General features: G+C 42.6%; 1 protein-coding gene across 1 annotated transcript; it reads left to right on the top strand.

The window, feature by feature from the left end:
* The first annotated feature begins 695 nt into the window (after positions 1–695).
* Positions 696–23,060, top strand: LOC107227678 (protein gooseberry-neuro). Its single transcript, XM_015668894.2, has 6 exons — positions 696–1,012; positions 3,207–3,520; positions 6,996–7,107; positions 21,925–22,121; positions 22,249–22,630; positions 22,716–23,060. Exons 1-6 carry the CDS (start codon positions 961–963, stop codon positions 22,958–22,960), a joined length of 1,302 nt encoding a protein of 433 aa, XP_015524380.2. The 5' UTR covers positions 696–960; the 3' UTR covers positions 22,961–23,060.
* The last annotated feature ends 477 nt before the right edge of the window (positions 23,061–23,537 follow it).

Below are 23,537 nucleotides of genomic sequence, written 5' to 3'. Positions count from 1 at the left end.
ACAGTCTTGGAGTGTTAAGAAATTGAGTGATGCTGTAGATTTCGATATATTGAAGTGAACGTTGGCTTATGTAGCTTGACGTAAACGATCCAAGAGTTTGACATCCTGACGTAAAAGAAAAAATTAAATCTAAGGTAACGAGTACAACAAGTCGATGGTCAGAATGACTGCGGTACCTAATCGGAACGAAAACGCATCACAAAAACGAATAACAAACAGATGAAAAAAGAGCTTGCAAAGCACACTGTTCATCCAGGTACGAACTGTGACGGGAGTTACAAAAGTTCTTGAATGGTTTAAAAGGACGCGTAGTTAGGGTTGAGGGATCGTACCGGGCGCCATGTTGGCTTGGCGTAATCAGAATCGCGGCGATGGGTGAGTATTTTGCATTTACGTAAGCGGTTCGGTTTTACGGACGGTTTAAAGGGGCTTTATGTTCGGAAATATAGCGTGTCAGAGGGTCTCGAAAGCCGGGAGTTCCGATTCTTCCGAATCCGATACGCGCATGCGCGAGAATGCGGGGCGTTCCGAAGCGTCTGGAACCCAATCGGAACGAACGGGCGGGACCAACCGTGGGCCCAACGGATGACCCCGTGACCACCACCACCACCACCACCATCGCCCATCCAGCACAGCGACGACGGCCGCGTGTTCTTCGCCGACGATCCGGAGGCAACTCCTCTCCAATACCTTGGAACGAAAGCAGCGCGTTATTTGCTTTTCTTGTTGTCAATCCGTCGAGCCGCCAGGCCTCGCCTAGCCTCGCCCTGCAGGCCGAAATATCGCGAACGGATTCACCGCGGGCCCTTTTTCGTTGGCGTTTTGGTTTGTTTTGCCGTTTTTTCACCCTCGTTCGCCCACCGAAAGGCGAAATTCTTTTGTCTCACACGCGCAGTGCCGATGATCACCAGTTAGTGACCATTCTGGATATTTACACTTACACCCTTCGCCCGGCGGAACATGGACGTTGCTGGTGGAATGAGGCCCATTTTTGGCGGATATCCTTTTCAAGGTACGTGCAGTGGACGTCTTGTGGATTAATCTTGGGTTTTGAGTGTGCATCTGGTATTTGGATCATGCCGCAAGCATGCAACCTGCAGTTCCTGGCAGCAGCATCTCAGCGTTGGTTCTGAATCGACGTCAAAGTCGATTCTGTCTCGTTTTCGCAATGGCAATCATTGACTGTGATGGGTGTTTATCGATTAGTATCAATAATTCTGAAGAGATTATGAAACTGTGCAGATATGTATTGACACAAGCTGAAATTACAAAAAACTGATACCCAATTCCAAAGCAACGGTCAACTCATTGGCCTCCAGCAGTAGTTACGTATACCGGTTTTAACTCAAACCTCCGGAAGTTTATTATAATGATTCACGACTCACCGATTGAATGTTAATTACCCTGGAGCGCCGGATCATTGACGTAATTTTTATTTATTAAGCTACGATAATACATGCAGAGATGAATGAACTGCACGTGAAGTCTGTATTAATAAATACAGCATCGTTTCCACGCAGAGTAGCTGAAAACTGTTGAAGCATTTTTTCCAATCTAACAAAACTAAAAAAGCGAAGTGATCCAATTGGTTTTGTGCAAACAAAATTTTTTCGGTTGAAAATGACAGAATGATGCGTCTACAACCATCATCATTTTTTGTTTTCTCCGAAAGGATAACTATGATTGCAGTTACAGAATATAAGGTATGATTAATTTATGGCTGTATTAATAACTCAGAAGTAAGCCCGTTATAATCGTGGGCGGATTTATACGATTCGTCAAAGTGAATATACCTAACAGCCGTGAAATCATTTCACCGAGTTACAATTAGTACCTAGTAGATTCTATTTCCTTCCGTAACGTTATACCTCAGGTACCTACACTTGGAAGATTGATAATTAAAAACTTGATGAAATCCGCTAAGATTACGACACGTATAACTGGAGCTTTTCGCTCTCTGATCAACAGCTGGTTATACGTTACAAAAACAAGACTGAAGACGGGGCGATTTTATTTGACAAAAGATAACTTTTCCGAAAGTAATTTTCCGATGTAATCCAAACGAAACTTTCACTCTCGACAGAAATTCCATTGTAAACTTTTTTCTCCAATCTACTCGTGTAAATGAATAATCTGTTTGACTACTCCAGTCTCCGCAGAATTACAATTCGAAATGTCTTTTTCTGCATCGCATATTTTCTCATTTTTCCAGCAAAATTCAATACTGACGAAATTCTAAATTTACCGCACACACAAAAAAAAAAAAAAAAAACAACATTGTGTTAAATTAAAAAGTATACAATACCGAATGATATGTTTCGTTGATTCAAATACTTGAACGTGATTTCACTTCACACGCGAGATTTTTTTTTTTTTGCACCAATGATATTTTTATTGATAAATAAAAAAAAAGGAAAAAAAAAAACTTTCCCATCTTCCACAAATCCTTTCTTCGTGACTGCAGTTTTGCCTGCATTGTGTGAAAAATTTTCTGATCCCCTTCATCGAGTCTTGCAATGATCAATTTCTCAAAATCCACGAATAAAAATGCACCAAACACGGAAATAATTTCTCTGCATCCGTTATCCAGAATGCAGAGTTGGAGCACGAAATGGACGCGGAGGGTAATTCCGTTAACGACTGGTTGCTACTGTCTGTCCCCTCGTTAGTTATGGGAACGCCTATAACCAAACTCTTGGTTAGTAGTATAACTTTCGCTGCAGCTAAAACTTAACGCCCCCAGACGCGTTATTCGTCTTACTTTACTACTTTTTACAAATTTTTTTTCTCGCTCCGAAATTTTTTCCGGCCTAATTTCACCGCCTTAAACGTTTCCACTGCGGTTTTAACATGAATTTTCAACTACTTGCGCCTGCACGCAGCCCATCCGGAACCGGTCCGTCGCGTCTAGTTTTTTACAACGCGAAAAGAGAATCTCGCTTACTAATTTCAAGCAAATCAGTATAACTAACCACCTTCCAGAGACTAATGTATGCTCTGCTGACTTACCGGTTGTCCAATCCGTCTTAAGGTTCTCCGTTTCGAGTCGCAGTTTTTGAGAATACGTAATAAACTGAAGTCGAGTTTACGGGGATGAATAATGGGGATGAACGTTGACCAAAAATTTCAATCTTCCATCATTCTCAACACGATTCACGCTATAAGCTTTTAGGATTTCTGAAAGAAGTTGATTTTCTGATTTTCAGGCCAGGGTCGAATGAACCAGCTCGGTGGGGTCTTCATAAACGGTCGTCCATTGCCGAATCACATCCGTTTGAAAATTGTCGAGATGGCAGCGGCCGGTGTTAGGCCATGCGTCATTTCCCGGCAACTCCGCGTATCTCACGGATGCGTTTCGAAGATCCTGAATCGCTACCAAGAAACGGGGTCCATAAGGCCGGGTGTCATTGGCGGCAGCAAACCGCGAGTCGCGACTCCTGAGGTCGAGGCGAGGATCGAAGACTTGAAGAGGGAGAATCCGGGAATTTTTTCCTGGGAAATAAGGGACAAGCTTATGAAGGTAAGTGACGCTGTATCCGATATAAAAAAAATTACCGCATCTTTTGATTTCGTTGACTTAAAAGCTTGAATTTTTTACACCTCCACGGGACCGTAGACTTTAGTATTTGATATCAATTTCAACTTGATACCTCCACCCGTTCCTGAGAAAACAGGTCTTGATAAACGGACGACAAAGTGATCCTATAAGGTGTTCCGTTTTTTCTTTTCAAGGTATGGATCTCTACAAATTTCAAAACCAGTATTGAAATTGGGCGAAAAAATATATCAGTTCAATTCGGGCGAAAAATATTCACATATTTGTAAAATGTAGATAGGTATAATATATGATTTGTTTCATTATTTTAAAAACGTCTACTGTTAAAATTGAATCTTCTATAAGATAATTGAACAGGTTCCATTGAATTTGAGGATAAATTCTAGTCGGTACAAAAAAAAAAAAAAAAACAAAAAAAAAAAATACCAAAACAATAATAATTCTCCACGCGTGTCGCAGTTCTTTACAGAGTTGCGTAATTGGTCAGCAACAAAACGAAGTCTGAACTTGAAATTGAATGTTTTCCTTTTGTAATTTTCGTCGTTGGCAGTGTTTGTCGTCCGAAACAATCAATCTCTCACATAACCGTTTATAATTGAGCAGTATATTCAGGGGGAAAAAAGGAGAAATAAGAACTGTGAAACGAGTGTCTAAATTAAGCTCGACTGATAAATATATCTGAATAAAGAGTATAAAAGAAAAAAATAAAAAAAAAAAAAAAAAAAAATGCAACCCTCAAACGGTGATTATCCACAAATGAAACCGAATTTTAAGTTAAATTTAATTCTCGATAATTTTGCAGCCGTTTCGATCAACGAGGTCCGAAAATATTCGATTTCGGAGAAATCCTAGTGAATTTTCGAACACGGTATCAAATATCTGCACATTTTGGGCCTGATCAATTTTTCACGCGCCTACCGGGCAGTGAGGAGGTATACGAACGTAGTTTACGGTATCCTAGGAGAATAATAGAGGCGCTTGAGAGCCACCCGTAGCTTCGGTACCTATATATATATATATATATATATACATATTATACGTAAAAGACACGGGCTGAATGGAAGAGGGTAAAAGGAGGCTCTCCACGGAACTCGGACCTCCTGCAATCGTCGTTCCAGTCCTTGCCAAGGAGGACCTAAGAGCCCCTCGGGCGACTCGCGTGTCCTCTAATACGATCCTGGCCGCCGCTTCACCCACGCCACATTGGCGCGGAGTGTGAAATATCCGTGGTTTTCATCATGCGGGGGCAGAGATTTCCGTTACACCCCCCGTTTCGCAGATTTTTTTTTTTTTTTTATTGACTTTCAACGATTTATTCATTATTTCTTTTTATATCCACGCCAAGATTCAAGATATAATCGCTGAAAGATTACACGCGTGAGGGGATATGGTTGTATATTTTTTTTTATTTTTTTGTTTAGGGGGGGGGGGGGAGGAAGGGGGTCGTTTGGACACACTGGGCGAAATTAATTTGTAACTTTCGCTTGCAGAAGGAACAGTGATTGAGGAAAAAACGAAAGACTAAAGGCGTCGAATTTGTGGCCACAAAAGACAGGTTATAGAAATAATCCGTGAGAGAAGAGAAATTTTAGAAATCCGAAGAATAAAATAATAAATCATCCTCTCGGCCATCGCGATCGCTTTGAGACTCCGTTTGAAAAATTATGAACAGGCATTTGAGCTTCTCGACCATTTGACGAATCAGAACTTTCAAGTATTTTTCACCGACCGGATATTTTAGTTCAGCTTCAAGTTCGGCGTAAAAAGTTTTTGGGTAAAACCGAAAAATTCAAAATATCGATTATATTTCAGTAAAATTTCAAGACGCTACAAGAAAAAATGAATGAATAAATTAAAAAGAGCGTTCGTTTTTACAGAATACTTCACAACTTCCTCATTTCATCGTCTTAATCTGAAATAAAAAAGAAAAGACGGTAAAATTATCACTGTGACACACTCCTACCTTCAGAAATTGAAAGAAGGTTCAACGATACTAAAAATTTTTTCTCATTCCATGATATATGTGCGTTGATTTCCTCACGGCGTGGATTTGAGAAAGTGAAAGAAATTCCAACTACCAGGAAAAATTCGAACAATTCAACTTCACTCGTGACAATCAAAGACTGCACGTAAAATTAAGGATCGGAAAAGCGCCAGTACAAAAGAGTGAAACAGTAAACGATGAATGAAAATAAAGATACAAATTTAAAGATAAAAAAACATTGACTCGAAGTGAAAATCGAAATTTGTTACGCCGTTGCATCGGTCCGCGGTCGGCATTAATGCGGCATTTAATGCTGGCGGAAGGCGTGCCTCGAGCCCGAGGCTCTTTCTCTGGCCTCCCTGTCATCGCTCGGCCAGGTCGTTATTGTTTCTGAGATCCGCGATCGAAGATTCACCTCATAGATAGCGATCGATGCGATCTCGAGTTCCGAGAGCCCGAATACCAACCTCGGAGAGAATATTCCCTCCGTTTATTCCCTCCGGGCTATTTTTCAATCTCAACGCTGAGAAAAACTTCATTTGTTTTCAACAAGGTTTGGTTTGGTTTAAACAAGGCTTTAACGTCAATTTATCGTTGCACAAGCATTAAATATTCGCAACAGTTGCAAGAAAATACAGCAACAGTGATCGTAATGAGAAAGAACAGTAACGGATAGAAAAGTAATTTTCATTTTCTACCTAGAACTATATTTTTAGATTGTCGTAAAAAATGAAAATATGTATTTAAGGACTGAGCGGTAACCGGAACTAAAAATTTCATCGAGCCAAAAAAAAAAAGTAAAAGTTTCGTTTCAACTTCAACCCTGTTTAGTCGTCTTATGTCTCGTTTCTTGATTCTGGATCGCGCAATTTATCCCAGGGTATAATTTTCAGTTTGCGTATGACGCGCATGGTCGGATAACGGCATTACTGTGATCACTGGTCTAGGCGTCACATTTCCTGCAGCGAGTTTAATGACATGAAATTGTAGAGCTGCAGCGGCCTGACAGCCGAAGAAGAACAATCAACGCTCGCTTGCATCTGCAGGAACAAAGTCGAACTGTTCCAGGCGCAAAAAACGATTGATCCATCGCCCTAATGCGAGATGGATAATTAATTGAACCCGAACGGCTTGTGAAGTTACGATACTTGTGATCCAATCGCGGCCGGTTTAATCAAGATCAAAAGAATGATACCGAGTCCGAACGAAAAAAAGAAATAGAAGAGAAAAAAGAAAACAAAAATTTTACCCCATATGAAGAACAATAAAATTTATTATAGAAATTAATTAATCGATTAATTTACTATCGCACGGTTTTTATAACCTCCGGAACTTATGTGTTGCAGGAATTAGTCGCTTACGTAGGCAGCTTCTCTGCAATATGAAACACTGATCGTGTTAAATTATACATTATGTTGTAGGTTAGCTCATCTGCATTAAATTCCATTTTTCCAGGAGGGATTTTCGGACCCTCCGAGCGTCAGCTCAATCAGCCGACTTCTACGAGGCGGACGTCCTGGCGAAGACGGGAAGAAGGATTACACGATCGACGGGATCCTCGGCGGTGGTGAGTTCACAAGATATATCACGTCTACTTACTCACAGCCCCAATCATGCATGTGTCAATTGTTTAAGATATCAAAGAAAATAAAAATCAAACAGGCTTTCCGTAATATCGCATTATATATACCAAATATAATGTAGGTAAATAAAAGAATTCAGGTAAAAAAGTTAAAAATTGTTTTCGTCGATACCGATAATCCTTTGAGATATATGCGACTTGACTATAACCGTTGAGAAGATTGCGAGAGATCAAAAGATGGGAAGAGCAAATGTCAAATCTTCGATATCGCAAAACTTAAGAGCAGTTTTATTGATATTCCAAAAAAATATTCTTCCTCCTTTAAACTCGAATGCACAAATTTTTTAATACGCGGGGTTCCGGATTCTTTGAAACCAAATGACAGCTGCTCGGATAAAATTTGAACACCCAGTATCCGGTGAGGCAAAGCCACGCGAGGGAGACCGACAAACGGATTACGGGAGTGTCAATATCTCAGAGGGCACGCATTATCCCTGATCGTGACGCGAACGGTGAAAAGAATTCTGTATAATTCGTTACGGAAATGAAGCCAGCAAACGCGGACTGTTGCAGTAGGATTTAACTCCGGGATCAAGAGATTCCCGCTTTTCAATTTTGCAATACATAATTCCAGAGCGATGCATAGACTGAAACATGGCCTTCTTCTAAATTTAGGCGAATAGATGGATTGAAGCATCGTTATGCTTGACAAAAATAAACTTGAATCGATACTTTTTATCAATTTCATCGTGTGATCATGATAAAAAAAGTGTTACAGTAAATTTGTGGATAACAGTCTCCTGAATAAAATTCAACCATTGTTTAGTAAAATCGGACGCATCGATCAGATTTTTAACCATTTTGAAGCGATTCGATATCAATGCCTTCGTTTTTGGTTCCCTTATTTTCTTTTTTGTAATTATGGAAAGACATTCGTACAGCGATTTGATAAATACTCAAAAAACGAACGACCATCTATGGATAAAATTAATGAAAAGCTTCGATTTCTGGCCAACCAACCGCTTCAAAAACCATAAAAAACGGAGGTTTCATTTTTAGAATCGGCGTCAAAAATCTTACAAAACAGATTATTCAAAATTCGTTTCTGGTAGTACATAAAAATTTTGAAATCAGAACTCATAAGAAATAACGATAGAAGTGGGATTTAAAAAAAAATTCTTAATCTATTTTGAAAAGGTGTATCTCTTACAGTTTCAAAGATTATGATATCCGTACAACTCTCCCCACGATCATCGAAGCAATTCCATCGATCGATCGTTCGGTATTTTAGATGGGCGATATAATTATCCTCGTAAGTTAAATCGAAACTTTCCCCGATTAAATGATTATCAAGAAGGAAAGCCTCGTGAATGAAAATAAGCTCGCAAGTAAAGCGGAGGCGTGTAAGGTAGGCAGGTAGATAGGTGGTTTGAAATTAATTCGTTTGGAGTTTCGTGGCTGTGTATAGAGGGGTCCCGGACAATTAATCGGACCGGGCGTCAAACGCCCGGCGATTTACACGCGTCAGGAATCCTTCCTTTGGTGTACAGGTGTGCGGTGTTCACCGGCCGAAAAGTCAGCTCCGATCAACTCGAGCTCTGGCAGTGCCGAGAGTGGCGTTGGGCTGGGCGTGAGGGCCTCTACCAGGGCCTCATCGGACCTCACTGGGCCTCACGAGGCCCCGCGGAGATCAAAAGCGCCGCCTGCCACACGTCAGCAGTGACGCTCAGCCCCGGCGATTCTCACCCTGCGCATCAACGATTTAAAACCAACCGATTTCTCCGCCGCGACTTTTCAAATCGCCGCGCAAAACTCTGAGATGTTCAAAGGAAATTCATGCGCGCCGTTTCGGAGACGCCTTGCGTAACATAATTCATCCCATTCATCACGCTTAGGGGTTAAGCTTAACCGATTATCGCTATTTTTAAGTCCAGATACGTGATGCGGAATTTTTTAAAAATTCTTTTAATCAGGTTTATTATCATTTGTGACCGCTGTACGTTTTCAAATGGAAATATATGCGTGGTTATACATCTGTGAAGTGGGGTGAAAATTCGTGGGGAACGGTACGCGAGCTTTTTTTAAGTCTTTGCGATATTTGAACTGTAAGATAAAATTCGTTCGCTGCATCCTCAGAATTTTCTGTCTGAAGAATTTTAGTTCAACTGTTGGTTGAGGTAAAATGTAATAAAAGAGGGACCGTGATGAAAAATTTGATAAGAAAAATAGACTTTTCATCATTCAATATGACCTTTCATGGTTCACAGTCAAATAAAAATGGAAACTGTAAGTTAATTTATTCAGACAATAACTTCAACACAGCAATTAGCCACACGCACAAAAACCACCTTCAGCGCTTCAGTCGCTTCAGTCTTCAAAAAAAAGGAGGTAATTAATTTTCGCAACAGCGTATTCAATTTTCCCCAAAGAATAGAATCATTTCCGTTGTATACCGAATAATTTTAAAATTCACGCGATCTCTGTAGGCCACTTTAAATAATTAATATCCATCTACATCCGGAGGTAAAAGTAAAAAAAAAAAAAAAAAAATCGATGCCAGTTGAAATCTGAGAACATGTCCGGAACATTGTCTTGAATAAAAAAAAAACCGCAAGATCAAGCTCTGACCGAAAAATTATCCGGACATCGAACCAGTCGACCCGATTACCAAAGAAACGTCCCCGATTGAAAAAACATACCACAAAGCTTGTATAATAAATGCAAGATATCTGGTTCGCGTACAGCTGTTAAAGACCATAAATAACACAGCGGTTAAATTGAGAGGTATTTAGAGACCGGAGGATCAATTTTATCGTATCATTGAGGAGGAAGGGTGGGAAGGGGCGGGAGGGAAAAGGGGATCGGACGCTAAACGAGTAAATGACATCCGGAGTCAATCGGGTCTGGTCTCGGGGCAAAGAAGAACTAAAGGCTGGTTTGCCCCGACTTCCCTCGAAGCACCTCTGTGAAGGGCGAGAGTTCGACGGTGTCGGTTATAGGTGTTGGCGGGCAGGCTAAAGGAATGACACGTAGCCGCTGGCCCTCTCTCTCTCTCTCTCTCTCTCTCTCTCTATCTCTCTCTCTCTCTCTCTCTCTGTCCCTCAGTCTCGCCTCCTCTCCTTTCATTCTCTTCCTTTGGTCGGCATCGACCGCCGACGAGGGATTAGCCTAATGGCTCCCTCTCCCCGCTCCTCCAGAGCCGAGCGCCCACGACTTTCCACATACTCGTTCACCTCAGGAGCACGCAACTCGGTTCCGAGACACGCATTAGGTACGTGTTTCCAGGTGTGAGTAAGGACCGCGGGACCAGTCTGTGAAACCAGCCAAAAAACGATGCTGTAGCGCCCGGTTCGACGGACTGTGGAACAGAGGGACACACTAAGTGATTCACAATCGGGTTTATTGATTGTATCGATGATGGGCGACTGCTGGCACGTCGGAAACACTCGAACTCATCGGAGGCCCCAAGAGGAGGAACAGGTGCACAGACTCGGCTACGAAGGATCACCGCATTGTGTCCGTACAATTGTTAACGTGGCGTCGATCTTTGCCGGAGGTGCTGCATGTGAGGGGCATTGTAACGCGTGTGCAATCGACTCCCACGGTAATTAAACACCCGTTAATTAATCAGCGACGGTGAAACGTTCGTATGGGATCGGGTTCGATGATGATCGTTGCATCGCATACGTCGTGTATTACATTATTCACGTGCGATCGAGTCGATTTGACGCTCGGTTTCAATGCTAATCACTCAACGGTCACCGGCTTCGTATTCACTTAAACGATTGTTCGCTTGTCAACTTCGCTTGTAAATAATAACCTTTGGTACTACACGCTCGCCTAGATATCCGAAGACTCGAGGTACACACATGCACGCGGATCTCTGCAGCCGATAGTGCAGACGAACACACGTGGATACGGTACGTCACTCGCCTTCTACCAACTTCGATGTCCGTCGACTCATCGCGATTCGAAGCCGCCTGATGGATGAGTGCATTTGCAACGATCTAGTACACACTTTCACTCGGCTGGTAGAATAGTCGAGATTCAATTAAATCGGGATGCTTGGGAAATAATTATCCGCTATTCATAGTCGGCTGTCACAGTGATCAGCTGATCGAATCACGATCCGACCAAATGTTGATGCGTTACGAGTTGAGAAAAAAAAACTGACCGATTTATGGCATAACGTGTTTGTGAGGTGAAATTTTTACCAGAGATGAAGGGAATCGATTTGTACAGAGCACTTCTCGACGGATCCAACCGAGCAACGGCGGTTGTGTTTCTCGTATTTTCATCTTCCAAATTGTTGTTCTCTTTGCCTCGGTTTATCCCTCACGCTCCCCCGATATCCAGAGGGTGTGTCCCTAATCTCAGCTTGTATCTCGACGCGAGCGAGTCGCCTTGCCTGCAGGATGTTGTCGGGACCGACTTGAGAGGAGGCGGTCAGTTACCCGAACGTTATCCTTGTCACGTGAGCGCGGTAATCCCGGCTTGAACGGCTATCTCGTACAACATCGCGTACCGCTTAAATTCCTTATACACCGACCGGCGTCCATCCGTCAACCATGCGCGACACCCAACGCTGCAATCTTCGTCGTGGAAGTGTGATCTTCGATCGAATCGACCAACCGAACTAGAACCACGCGGCAAAACCTGGTGGAGAAAAAAAAAAACTTGACGAAGAGTAAAAACGAAAGCACTGCTATCGAAATCACCAGGTCTCGGGATCTTCGGGCATCGATGCCTCCTCCAACGTCGTTGGACACCATTCGCAAATTATTCCCGAAGCGCCGGCGTTCGTTGGTTTTTCACAATTTCACTTTGAAACCTGGTACAAGTAGCCACGACATCATGTACCAAACTTAGTTATTCGTGTACCCGCAGGTCTGTCTACGGTTGAGCAATTTCACTTTGGATCCTACCGATGACCAGAATCTTGACATCAAACTGGTCGGTATCGCTTAACTGGAATTCGAAGTCTTCGGATTTCGAATACAGACAGATCATCGACTCGATGAGTACAGGATGTAGCTTTTCGATTGACTAGGAAGCTTGTGAACTTCAATCGCTCTTGGACAGTTTTGCAAGACTTTAGGCTTGTGGCAGAAGGTTCAACACAGTTCATTTGACGAACACATCTTTCATAATCAACATTCGTAGAAACCAGCAAGGTCGAACTCTTGGCTCTATCGATGCATTAATGTGGATGAAAGGATTCGACAGATCGTGATCTAAGAGGACAGTGCCTACCTAATATCGTTAGAAGATAAAGAATCGTCAATCCCTGTAATTTGCAGCACGATCAAAAGATCCTGAAAGTCAATGTCATATCGACGATCACTGTAGAACTCTAGCGATCCTTTACGGATGTTAATTAACCTCACCATCGATGCGGAAACACTCGTCATTGCAGTTTCTCCGAGTTCGAAGCCGAAGGTGTTTCAGGTATGAAACGAAGCTGATTATGCGAATGAGTTTGCGAAAGACGTCGGTACACCTGATGCATTAATGGTGAAAAGCGCAGGACGAGACCACCAACGCCGTCGGATGGTCAGCGGCAGGCATACTCGGTGTGAAAAGGACATTAGCGTTGCGGTTGGAGTTCAACGTGGGTGACAGTGAGCGTTGGTTAAAGACCCCTGACCTCGAAAGTACTTCCCACCATTCGTCCGGTAGCAGGACGCTGGGTTCTTAGGGGTTCGGAAAGTGGTGGCCGATTCACTTTGCCGCGGCTACTCCAGCTTCTCGGGAAATGCGAGTGCAGACAGTGGGCGATGTCCTGGTCCATGGTTCGCTGCATCATCCGTCGCTTCGGGGCGTTGACAGAAGGACACTGTGCACCCTGGTTCGGTGTCAACCACGCCGGTGAGCATTGTTCGCCTTTCGAGACATTTGTTACCATTTAGGACCTCACACGGCAAGGGAAACCCCCCACTAAGATAGGGCCGAGCCGACGCTCGAGCTAGATTTATAACTTTTACTCTCCTAGGCTTCTTTCTATCCCCCATTCATACGCCGATTGGACACGCGAGAAACCCAACGCTCCAACTCATAGCCGAGAAACGTCACCGCGTACCTCGATGCGGCTATTTATTTAAAACCATGTTTCCGAACCGGATCTGAAAATCTCGCTGATCCTAATTCCTCGTTTGTTCATCGGGTTTCAAAGTTTCTGTTCAACTGGTAGCCAAAAATTGACGCCTAAATATCGACAACCTCTTCATTCGTCTTTCCCTAATTCCCCAATTTTCTAGTGTAACATCGCAAAGCGGAGTGTCCATTTTTTTGTCCGTTAAATAATAGGGTACACAAAATTCAAAGCTCGTTTTATGAGTCACGAATCCATTTTCTGGCACTTATCCTCAAAAGTTTGCCCAGAAAAACACTGAGACTGATTTCATCGAAGTTGAAGGAAGAGTGAAGTTTTCGACGAAGACGATTTAAGAAAACTTGCAAACGGCTATTATTTTTGATTATAAAACCATTGAATGATTATTCATATTCGTAAATATCCTAAATACTTGAAGAACGACTCGATCAATTCGGGTGAACTTTTGATGGTAACTCAAGTAATTGATGGAAACGATTCATCGGATTTCTTTGAATATTTATCACTTCTAATTAGAACATGGAAAGCATTTTTTTTTTTTTACTTTGGAATGATGTTTGCTTGTATCCTAACTTCCGGGGGAACCAACTAACCAATTCGGATGACTTTAGACGTGAAAATCATGTGTTCAGTGAAGATGATTGAGGAAATTCTACTTTTCAACTCAAGTATTTTGCTAAAATGATTCCACCTTAGCTTTTTTTATACTTTACGCACCGCTAGTTATAACTGCGACGAAGCTTCCTTAGTCTTCCTTAACACCGATTTCGTTCTTTCAAAAAAATTTTCAGCCTCGAGTATCCGTCGAAGAGGGAAGAGCGTTTTCCCAGCAGGGATGCTGACGAGCATATTCCGGGATGACGATGCTCCGAAAGAGATATTTGCTCTGCTCTCCGCAGGCCACCACAAATTGATTACACGCATCTTTTCACGCGATCCCATTCAGCCAATCAGGCTCCGTTCATCCGTCCATCGACGAGGGTTTATTGATTGTGTTATATGCCGCATCAGGTATCAATTCCCGCGCTCGAATTCTCCGATGCGTGTTCCAGGATTTTCCAACCGCCGATCGTTACCGAGACTCGAATGAGCTTGCGAATATCCCGCGAGTAACGAAACAAGGACTGCTCGATGCTCGCAGCGAGGCGCGACTAATTGACACCCTCGAAAAGCGTTAACAAGCTAATAACACCCGGCGCAAAACGACTCGGAGCGGCGATGGCGGCGGGATGAGGGAACGGGGGAGTCGGGGAAATTATAATCTATAAAGCATTTCGTCGAGTGCCGCCCCCCGAGAGTTCTCTCATTACAAGTCCAACATATGGGCTCCTAAACGATCCAAGGGTCCCATCGCGGCCCGGCGTCGGGACTCGGGACTCGGGATTCGGGACTCGGGGAGAGGAGGAGGAGCGCGATGGAAACGCAACGCAACTCGGAGAAGAAGCGGGCCCAACTCAGAGAGGACCGCCGGTGTCAGAGGGCGCGCGAAGGAATGCCGAAGGTGTTGAGGACCCCGCTGCTCTCTAACGCTCTGCCACGAAACTACGTCGAGGAGGAGCGCACCTGGCCCACGGATCAGGGGGCCTTGTCCCTCAAGATGAGAAAGGGTTCTATATCTATCTCTGTATTCTTTTATTAGGCTCCGACCTCCGGGCACCTATTTTAATTTACACCGATAATATATGTAATAACGATACCGCCGGCTCAAACTCATCGCGAAAAATATACAACGTTCTTGCTCGCTTATTCAATTACCTTGATCAGAAATACGTAGAAATGTTTGAAGAAAAAGCTCAGTGATTTCTGGAACTTTAAGAAGCACCGGTAATTGGGCCAAATACTATCTTTCTTTTTTATCAGGTCGTATTTTTTCTAATTTCAATTGCACAATTGATTTATAGCTCATTCGATGGATTGAAATTATCAGAGTTATTACGTCATCCGTCCTAAGGCATATCCGTATACATGTAGCAAAAATAGTGAAATTTAGCTGCTTATAAGATCTTCAACAATAAGAAAAATTTCATTTGTTACAGTAACTAGAAAAATTCAGTAAAACAGGTATCATTGAAAAAACTGTTTGAATATTGTTGGAATTACGAAAAACGAGGTACGCTTAACCATTTTGCGCTATCGTCGATCCTTTTTTGGTTATTGCAACGCAAAATCAGTTTGTGAGGTTTAATCTACTTTTTTAGTTAAATAAGACTTTGACGTCAATTTATTGTTGCACAAGCATTAAATTTTCCCAACCGTTACAGGAAAATATAGTAACAGTGATCATAATGAGAAAGAATAGTAACGGATACTAGACTTTCCGGTAACAGCTAGAAAACTAATTTTCATTTTCTACCTAGAACCATAGTTTTCGATTGTTGTAAAAAATGAAAATAGTTAAGGACTGAATGGTAACCGGAACTACAAATTTTTCTCAATGAAATCTTACTTTTAACGAAGAAGAAAAATTGCAACGCAATTATTTGCAGTTGGTAGTGTAACAAACGTACTTGACAAAATTCCAAATGAAAATTGAGGATGAAAGCTGATTGAATAACGTAATTGCAAGACAGAAATTAACAAATCATCTACCACTTTTCATAAAAACGGGGTTTGTTCAAATTCTATCTTTAATCTGACGTCAATTCTGAATTTAAAATATTTTACTTGGCTATCGCCACAGGGTGAAAACCGACTAAGTTTCTTCTGAAAGATCATTTGTTCACTTCGATACATTATCGTGTATCATCAGTTCCCGATGATAGAAAACGATTGCGAGACCGTGACTGGATTCGACCGTTTCTCTCCATTTATCAAATCGACACCGGCCGCCTATAAAGCCCCGGTGACAATTCCTAGCGTAGAGTAGCTTTCGAGGAGGATTGACGATCGACTAATCAGAATTCAAAGTTCGGTGGATCCGAAATATAATGAGCTTCGAATTCCTGAACTCCATCGAAATAATACCCATAACCCACGTGTCTATACGCGTATATATACCTATAATGTGAGATTCGACGAGTCTTCGTTACACACACACGCGTAAAATCCAAATCGTACAAATACGATGCGGTGAAGCTACACCGTTTCCCGCTTCTCTTTTCCCCCGCTCATCGTTTCCCCCGTTCTAGGGCGTGAACAGCGTGAATACATTAACCACGCACAGTCGGCATAGCAATACGCACACACACACACAGTCGTACAGGTAGGTGGAGACGATTGGAAGAAAAAAGAAAAATGAAATAAAAAAAAAAAAAAAAATTGTAGAAACAAAAAAAAAAACAAAAAGGAAAAACGGGAGTTGCCTAAGCCGCGGCAAAGTTTCCTCTTATCTACGTGCGCGTGCACAATGTAAAGCTGCAGAAGTATGTGCATACATTTAACGCATTGGAAACACACAGAGAGACGTGCGTAGGATCGAAGCCGTGTGTCGAAGAAGAAGAGGAGTAGAAACGGAGGGTTAAGATTTGGGCTCCTCGTCCATAATAATAACGGCGGGCGGGAGGCGGGCGGCACATCTTTGGCGGCATCAACATCTGTAGGATGACAATCGAGAGAATGGAAGAATAGTTGTGGGAGACAAGTTGTGTCTTCAATAAAGGTGACGGCCTCTTTAAATTCTTGTCACTTTGACTTCCTCGCTCGTGAAGTCCAAAGGACGCCGAAAGATGTTTGGCAATATTTCACCTACCGAGGTACTATGCAACTCTCACAATACCCCGGCCGTTTTTCGTTCGATGCCGAGAGAACTAACCCGGGACACACCTGTCCGTTTCCGCATATTGATATCGCGGACCGCGTAGTTGCGCAATTCTTACTCTTATCTATATTCACCTTAATTTTCACGTTTCGACGACGACAATGTAACCGACCTATTCAACAGTCCTGTTCTTGTTCTCATTATTCTCCTTTTTCACACTACCGCGGACATTCGAACGTACCGCATGACGTACCTACCAAGCAGGCGCAAAAATTCTTCGCAAATTTCGTTGGGCTCGAACTCCGCTTGTTACAAATCGCGAAAGCTACTTCAGATCTGGCTATTTACAACACTGGACAACAAATATTCACCTTTTCTACGTAACGTGAAAACTTTTGAACGATTATGTTAGGAACAGGGTTTAGTACGATAGAATTGATATTGAAATATTTTAGATACGAATAGTTTTAATGTAATATGATTTTTTATTTATTTTTTTTTTTTTATTTTTTGCAAATATGCAGTTCTTATGAACAAAAATCAGGTTATATATAGTGTTACATTAGACTGGTGAATGAAATATTGTAACAAGGCAGCTGATTACTAATTTTGAAATACCTATCTGTCCTCATTATAAAATCATATTTACCTATTTTGATTCGATCAGGCCTAATTTTTGCGTTACAGCTACTACCAGTAAAATTGAATGTTTATCCTTTTGACTTACCATTTTTGATTCAAGGTTTTTTGTTATTTATTGTAACCAACTGGTATTTATTCTAAATAACAAAACACCTTGAATCAAAGAAGGTAAGTCAAAACGATAAACATTCAATTTTACTGCTGGTATCTGTGACACAAAACCTGGACCTGAGCGAATCAAAATAAATATGGTTTTATAATGAGGATAGATTATGGGTATTTAAAAATTATCAAGCACCTTCCTTGTTACAAAATTTTGTCGACCAGTGTATTTTGCAAAGTCTAATATACGATCGTTACGTACATACCTATACCGTACCGCATGTTACGTACAATATGGGCAAGTTTCGGGCTATTTTCACATGGATAACTCATCTGACTCGAGGCTTATTCCATTCCAATATAATAACGCGGCGGCGGCGGCTCGTTTCAGCGGGTCCAAAGTTCCGCGTGACTTTTGACAAATGTGTAGTCGTTTAAGAAGCAAGTTTCACCTCAAAGAGGTTCACCGCTGGGAAACCCCGCGCCCAACTTCGGCCCCCCGTCTCCTGGGCCATTGTCAATTCTGTACAACTGCGGAACAGGTAGTACTGTGAGACGAAGTAAACAGGAGCCTTAGGAGCGCCGTAGATTTTAGAAAATTCTTTCGGCACTCCTTTGAGAAAACCGCCGCGCAAGAATCGATCGCGTATACAGGTATGCCACTCCTGCGGATGAACGCTGCGGAAGAAAAAATGGCCGCGGTTTGACCCCCGGGCGATTCAGGCCTCTTATCTGGAATTATGCATCGATCAAAGGTGCACGCCCGGGTTTGGCGACTTTCATTAGCCTGCACCTATCGACAGTTGCATCACAAGACGTGCGGCCTCCCTCTCCTCGTGCTTGCAACGTAATTTATACCCTCGAGTAATCTCCGTGCGATCTATTATACCTTCACCGAACAATACACGCTGCGGAAATTTTTCCGTTCATTTGACGCAGTTCCAATTTTATACACTTACAACAACGTTTCCCAGCTGTTCGTTGTCGCGTTAAACATTTTTGCTTACTTACATGGAATTGAAGGAGAAGAACATGAAAAAACACCCACGTATCCACTCATTCAAGTCTCATCAGTTTTTCAGTTTTCTTACTGTTCGGTGAGCGATTACTTCGAGAAATCGTACACGTTACAAGTGTACGCTAAGAGAAATTTTTAGTTCCGGTTACCTCTCAGTCCTTGAATATATTCATTTTTTATGACAATTGAAAAATATAGTTCTAGGTAGAAAATGAAAATCAGTTTTCTAGCTGTTACCGGAAAGTCTAGTATCCGTTACTATTCTTTCTCATTAAGATCACTGTTGCTATATTTTCTTGCAACTGTTGCGAAAATTTAATGCTTGTGCAAGAATAAATTGACTTTTGAAGCCTTATTTAACTAAAAAAGTAAAATAAACCGAACAATCTGATTTTGCGTTGCAATTACCAAAAAACGATCGACAATAGCGCAAAATGGTTAGGCGTACCTAGTTTTTCGTAATTCTGACAATATTCAAACAGTTTTTTTAACGATACCTGTTTTACTCAATTTTTCTAGTTACTATGACAAATGAAATTTTTCTCAGTATACAATCCGATGTCGAAATCTCATTAATTCGTGCCTGTATTCAATCACAGTGAGTTCAAGCAGCTGTTACACGAACTGGCAAGATAAGCGCGGTATTCATCCTTGGAAGTGCATTATCTATTATCTACCAATGCCTGAGCGATGTTTGCGAATACGTCAATAATCTGCGAGGCGCGTATTGTGACCGGGGCAATTGAGCATGGCCTCAAATTCCACTTTGTGAGAAATCAAACGTGTACCAAACAGAGGTTGGAGCAACAGCACGACGAGCATCAATAGCTGTCTTAGGTTAATTCCGTAGGCAGGTCCGCGTCTTCGACAATGGCTGGACAATAGCTAGGATGCTCCGGTGTAACTGAGCATCGGAATAAAGGGACAAACGGTCACAATGCCGGGAGTCGACTTAGCTCAAATATTTGCTGGACGGGGAATATCGGAGAGATTGGTAGTCCAATCTCGTTTCGCTGTTTTCGGGCCCTCGTAAGCTCAGCGCAAGCTCAATCGCCCGTGTAAGCGTCCTACGTCCGCAATGGAAACAGACACATTCTCTGCGAATTTAAATGGCACAAAGGGGAACGGCATTAAACGGCCACTAACGTCGGCCTCCGCCTAACATAATAGCGTTCGAAACACTCGATTTCTACTCAATCCTTGTAACCACGACTGGAAAAGAACAGCCCTCGAACCTCCATTGAACGAGACATTTGTATCGACATGGCTTACGCGGGGATGATCAGCCCTCTTCAAGTATATTCCATAGACGTACAGTCTAGCTAAAGGAAAATATTGGAACTAACGAATTAGAAACTGAAGATTAGACAGACTGAAATCGAAGCTCGGCAGGTTTAATTCGACTAAAATTACACGCAAAAACCTACTTACTTAAACTTTGGAAGCCACAAATATTGCAATATATTTCGCAATGTCAAAGGAACGTGATTTTATAAATTGGAACTCATTTTTCTCCTGAACATTTTCTACGCCAATTGCTATAATAATGTCATTATGAAATATTCATGGATTTTTCTATACGGCAAAGGCTTAATGTTCAAAATACATTCATTGCACAGAATTCATTTCCTTCGTCGACAAAATTGTAGAATAGCGTAATTTCTCAAAAATTTCTTAGTAGTCGGTCCCTTTTTCTACGACACATCTACACTGACTCAAGTTGCATCCTTCAACCTCGAATTGTTAAACAACATTTTGACCATACTGTACTTTTGATAGGACACATTTTCAAATCCTCCAGACGCGTGCCTTTCCGCGTATACTCGCTTCAATTCCAACGCAGTGTAGAAAAACCTTCTCACGGAATCTCATGAATCACAATAGGTATTCACGCTCAATTGCACGCGCTAACATAAAAACGCATGGACGATTCTATTCTGGCAAAAATGTTCTCCTTTTTTTAAGGTCTGCACGTCATTGCCGTTTAATTTCGAACGAGATTCAGGCAATTTTCAAATCTTGCAAACAGTACATTAGATTATACGTAGCCCATCACGAATCGTTCCGAGGTATGTTCATGTACCAGCCAACTACCAAACGGCGATGAACCACCATCGACGTATCTGGAATAATTTTATGCCTGCAAAATGGCGGACAGAAAGCGCGGCTCACGCAGTGCGCAAGATGGTGATCGGGTTTACGATGGCTTTATGGATAACTTAATGGCCATGCAGGTACCGAGCACATACGGATTTCATTTCGTGTGAACGCATGCGGAGTTATTAGGAGAGCGATAAAATGCCTTGAAGCGCGGCCCGCAAACGTTCCAACGTCCTTTATGATCCACGATCCATTCCATGGAGCTCACACAATCCACCTCGCCTCAAGACTCCATACCCTCCCTAATTTTTAGCCACATACGTAAAAAATAAATCGGGATTCCGGTTCCGCGTTATACTAGTGAAAAAAAAAATGTAACTCACCTTAAGTGTATTCCTGACTGGAAATTGGGGCATCACAGTTCCTGGTAGTTTCGTAGAGAAGTGATCCAGAAGCTCGAAGAATCGTTCCAAGGATTCCTCACCCGTCTGAAAATTCACAATTTCATAATTAGGGATTTTTGTACGGCTGAGAAATCGTCGGAACTTGCAGTAGAAGTCGTACAATAACATAGGAAATTTCGACTCGTCATCCGGAGCTTTTGCTTCAAGTCTGCGTCATTGCATCTACTACTGTACCGTTGATCTAATTTGGTAATGACTCAATTCTCGCGTCGTTAGTAGAGCAGGTCCGATCGCGATAAGATCGCGCGGAGCCGTTCGAAGAAACAATCGAGTATGTATTATTGACCGTCATCGATCGTATAACCGAGTGATAAATGGTCTTGATCAGGGTACACAAAGGCCACCCAGGACCCGCTCGAACTTTGGTAATGGGTGACTTATGGGTCCGCTCATCAATACTTCATTCACCGCCGGCAACTGCAGACCGGCCGTCGAGTCTTCGGATGATCGGGCAACTCTCAACGATTTATTGATTATTAATTACCGTTATTTGAGAGCCTCCTTAGAGTAGCTCCGCAAGATGTTGACCGAACGGTGTACAGATTTCAAATCCAAACCGCAACTCCGGGGTCCGGGACCAACATAATATTGGATTCCTGTTTCCTCATTGTCTCCTCTTTGGGAAAAATCGGCCACCTGAGAGTTTCATAATAATTATTTGTTCCAGGTCGTTGTGGCGACGATTCGGACACCGAAAGCGAACCCGGTATCCCCTTGAAACGCAAGCAGCGAAGAAGCAGAACAACCTTTACCGGTGATCAGTTGGAGCAGCTCGAAGCCGCCTTCCTCAGAGCCCAATATCCAGACGTCTACGCGAGGGAAGAACTGGCCCAAAGAACGGGCCTGACGGAAGCTCGAATCCAGGCAGGTCTTCCAGTGATAAATTTTGCACGGGTCTTCGAAACGTCCGCGTCGTTCGAAACCGTAATTCAAAACGCGAAGCACATTAACTTCTCACCATTCAATAAACGTCATCGATCCCTCTTCACAGGTCTGGTTCAGCAACCGTCGAGCTCGTCTCCGGAAGCACGCTGGAAGCATAGCTCACTCGGTGGCGAGTCTGCCTTTGACACCATGCCAGTACACGGGGTCACACGAGCTCTCGCAGATCCCACAGGTTCCGCAAATGCCGGTCGGTATTCCCCAGGTCCCAACCTCGCTCCATCAAGCATCGACTAGTCTTCATCAGGTCCCCGGCGGGGTTCCCCAGGTGCCAACGAGCATGGGCCCGGCTTTGGGACACTCGGCATCGCTCAGCGGGCACCTCGGATCGCTTCCTGGACACGTCAATTCCATGCAGATGAGCCAGTCCTCGTCACCTCTGCAGCCTCCGGCTGCCCACGCGGCGCCTTCTTCCGTCAGTCATAATCCAGGTGAGTTACGGGAAAACCGAAAAGTTCCCCGACTTTCACCCTTAGCATCGAATTTACGCCCCGCTTTACGTTTTCTGTTTATCAGGAAACTCCGACTGGTCTCGGGCCCAGCTGGGATGGGGTCAGTTCAACCAGTTTCAAAACAGCGAGTACTCCGCTCATCCTGGAGGACATCACTCCACCCAACCTGCCCATCCTGGACACGTGACTCACGGCGTTCAAGCATCCGTCGCAAGCGAGTGGGTTGGCTATGATCAGGGATACGAGTATTCTCAGGCCCAGGCTCAGGCCCAAATCAACTATCATCGTAGCGTCGGCGGGATATTTTAGCGAAGAAATAAATTCATTGTACATAAGACGTATACGCGTTCGAGATCGCAGATACTATATATATTGTAAATGGCATATATATATGCATACATAGATAGATAGACAGAATTATATGAAACATTATAGGTGTATATAATAATAATACTTATTATTATATAAACAAAGAAAACACTATTCTTCACTCCGTGATTTATGTCCTTCCTCAAACCCTTGAATTCCTTAAAATGAACCAACGAATGACTTTCATATTACTGAGCTAGTTTAACTGCGACTAATGGTTTTGCGCAATACGGCATACGTCTTCTAGACTTTTTAGCAATACACCTTATACCTCCGCGTCAAATAGATAGATAATGATAGAGGACGAAACTAGAAAAACATGTTTGCTATTACTGCATGTTATCTATTTGTTCAGTTCTCGGAACAAGTGGGAGCTCTAATCTAATGAAAAAAACCTGGACTGAGTGTTGATAATTGTTTAGATAAAAGGCTGTGACACTTGTCGTATGAAACTAGTAACTCATTCGCTTGCTGAATATTTTTCTTCTTTTTTTTTTCTCAATGAAATAAAAACAGT

This window comes from Neodiprion lecontei, chromosome 1 (genome assembly GCF_021901455.1).
Source record: "Neodiprion lecontei isolate iyNeoLeco1 chromosome 1, iyNeoLeco1.1, whole genome shotgun sequence".
In the NCBI taxonomy this organism is placed as follows: Eukaryota; Metazoa; Arthropoda; class Insecta; order Hymenoptera; family Diprionidae; genus Neodiprion; species Neodiprion lecontei.
This window is presented reverse-complemented; position numbering and strand designations above follow the sequence as displayed.

What these genes read in the sequence shown, in the direction of transcription:
- LOC107227678 (XM_015668894.2), top strand. Translation starts at nt 961, where the DNA reads ATGGACGTTGCTGGTGGAATGAGGCCCATTTTTGGCGGATATCCTTTT. An exon ending in TGGCGGATATCCTTTTCAAG is followed by an intron (nt 1,013 to 3,206) that starts GTACGTGCAGTG and finishes TCTGATTTTCAG; the next exon opens with GCCAGGGTCGAATGAACCAG. An exon ending in TTCCGTCAGTCATAATCCAG is followed by an intron (nt 22,631 to 22,715) that starts GTGAGTTACGGG and finishes TCTGTTTATCAG; the next exon opens with GAAACTCCGACTGGTCTCGG.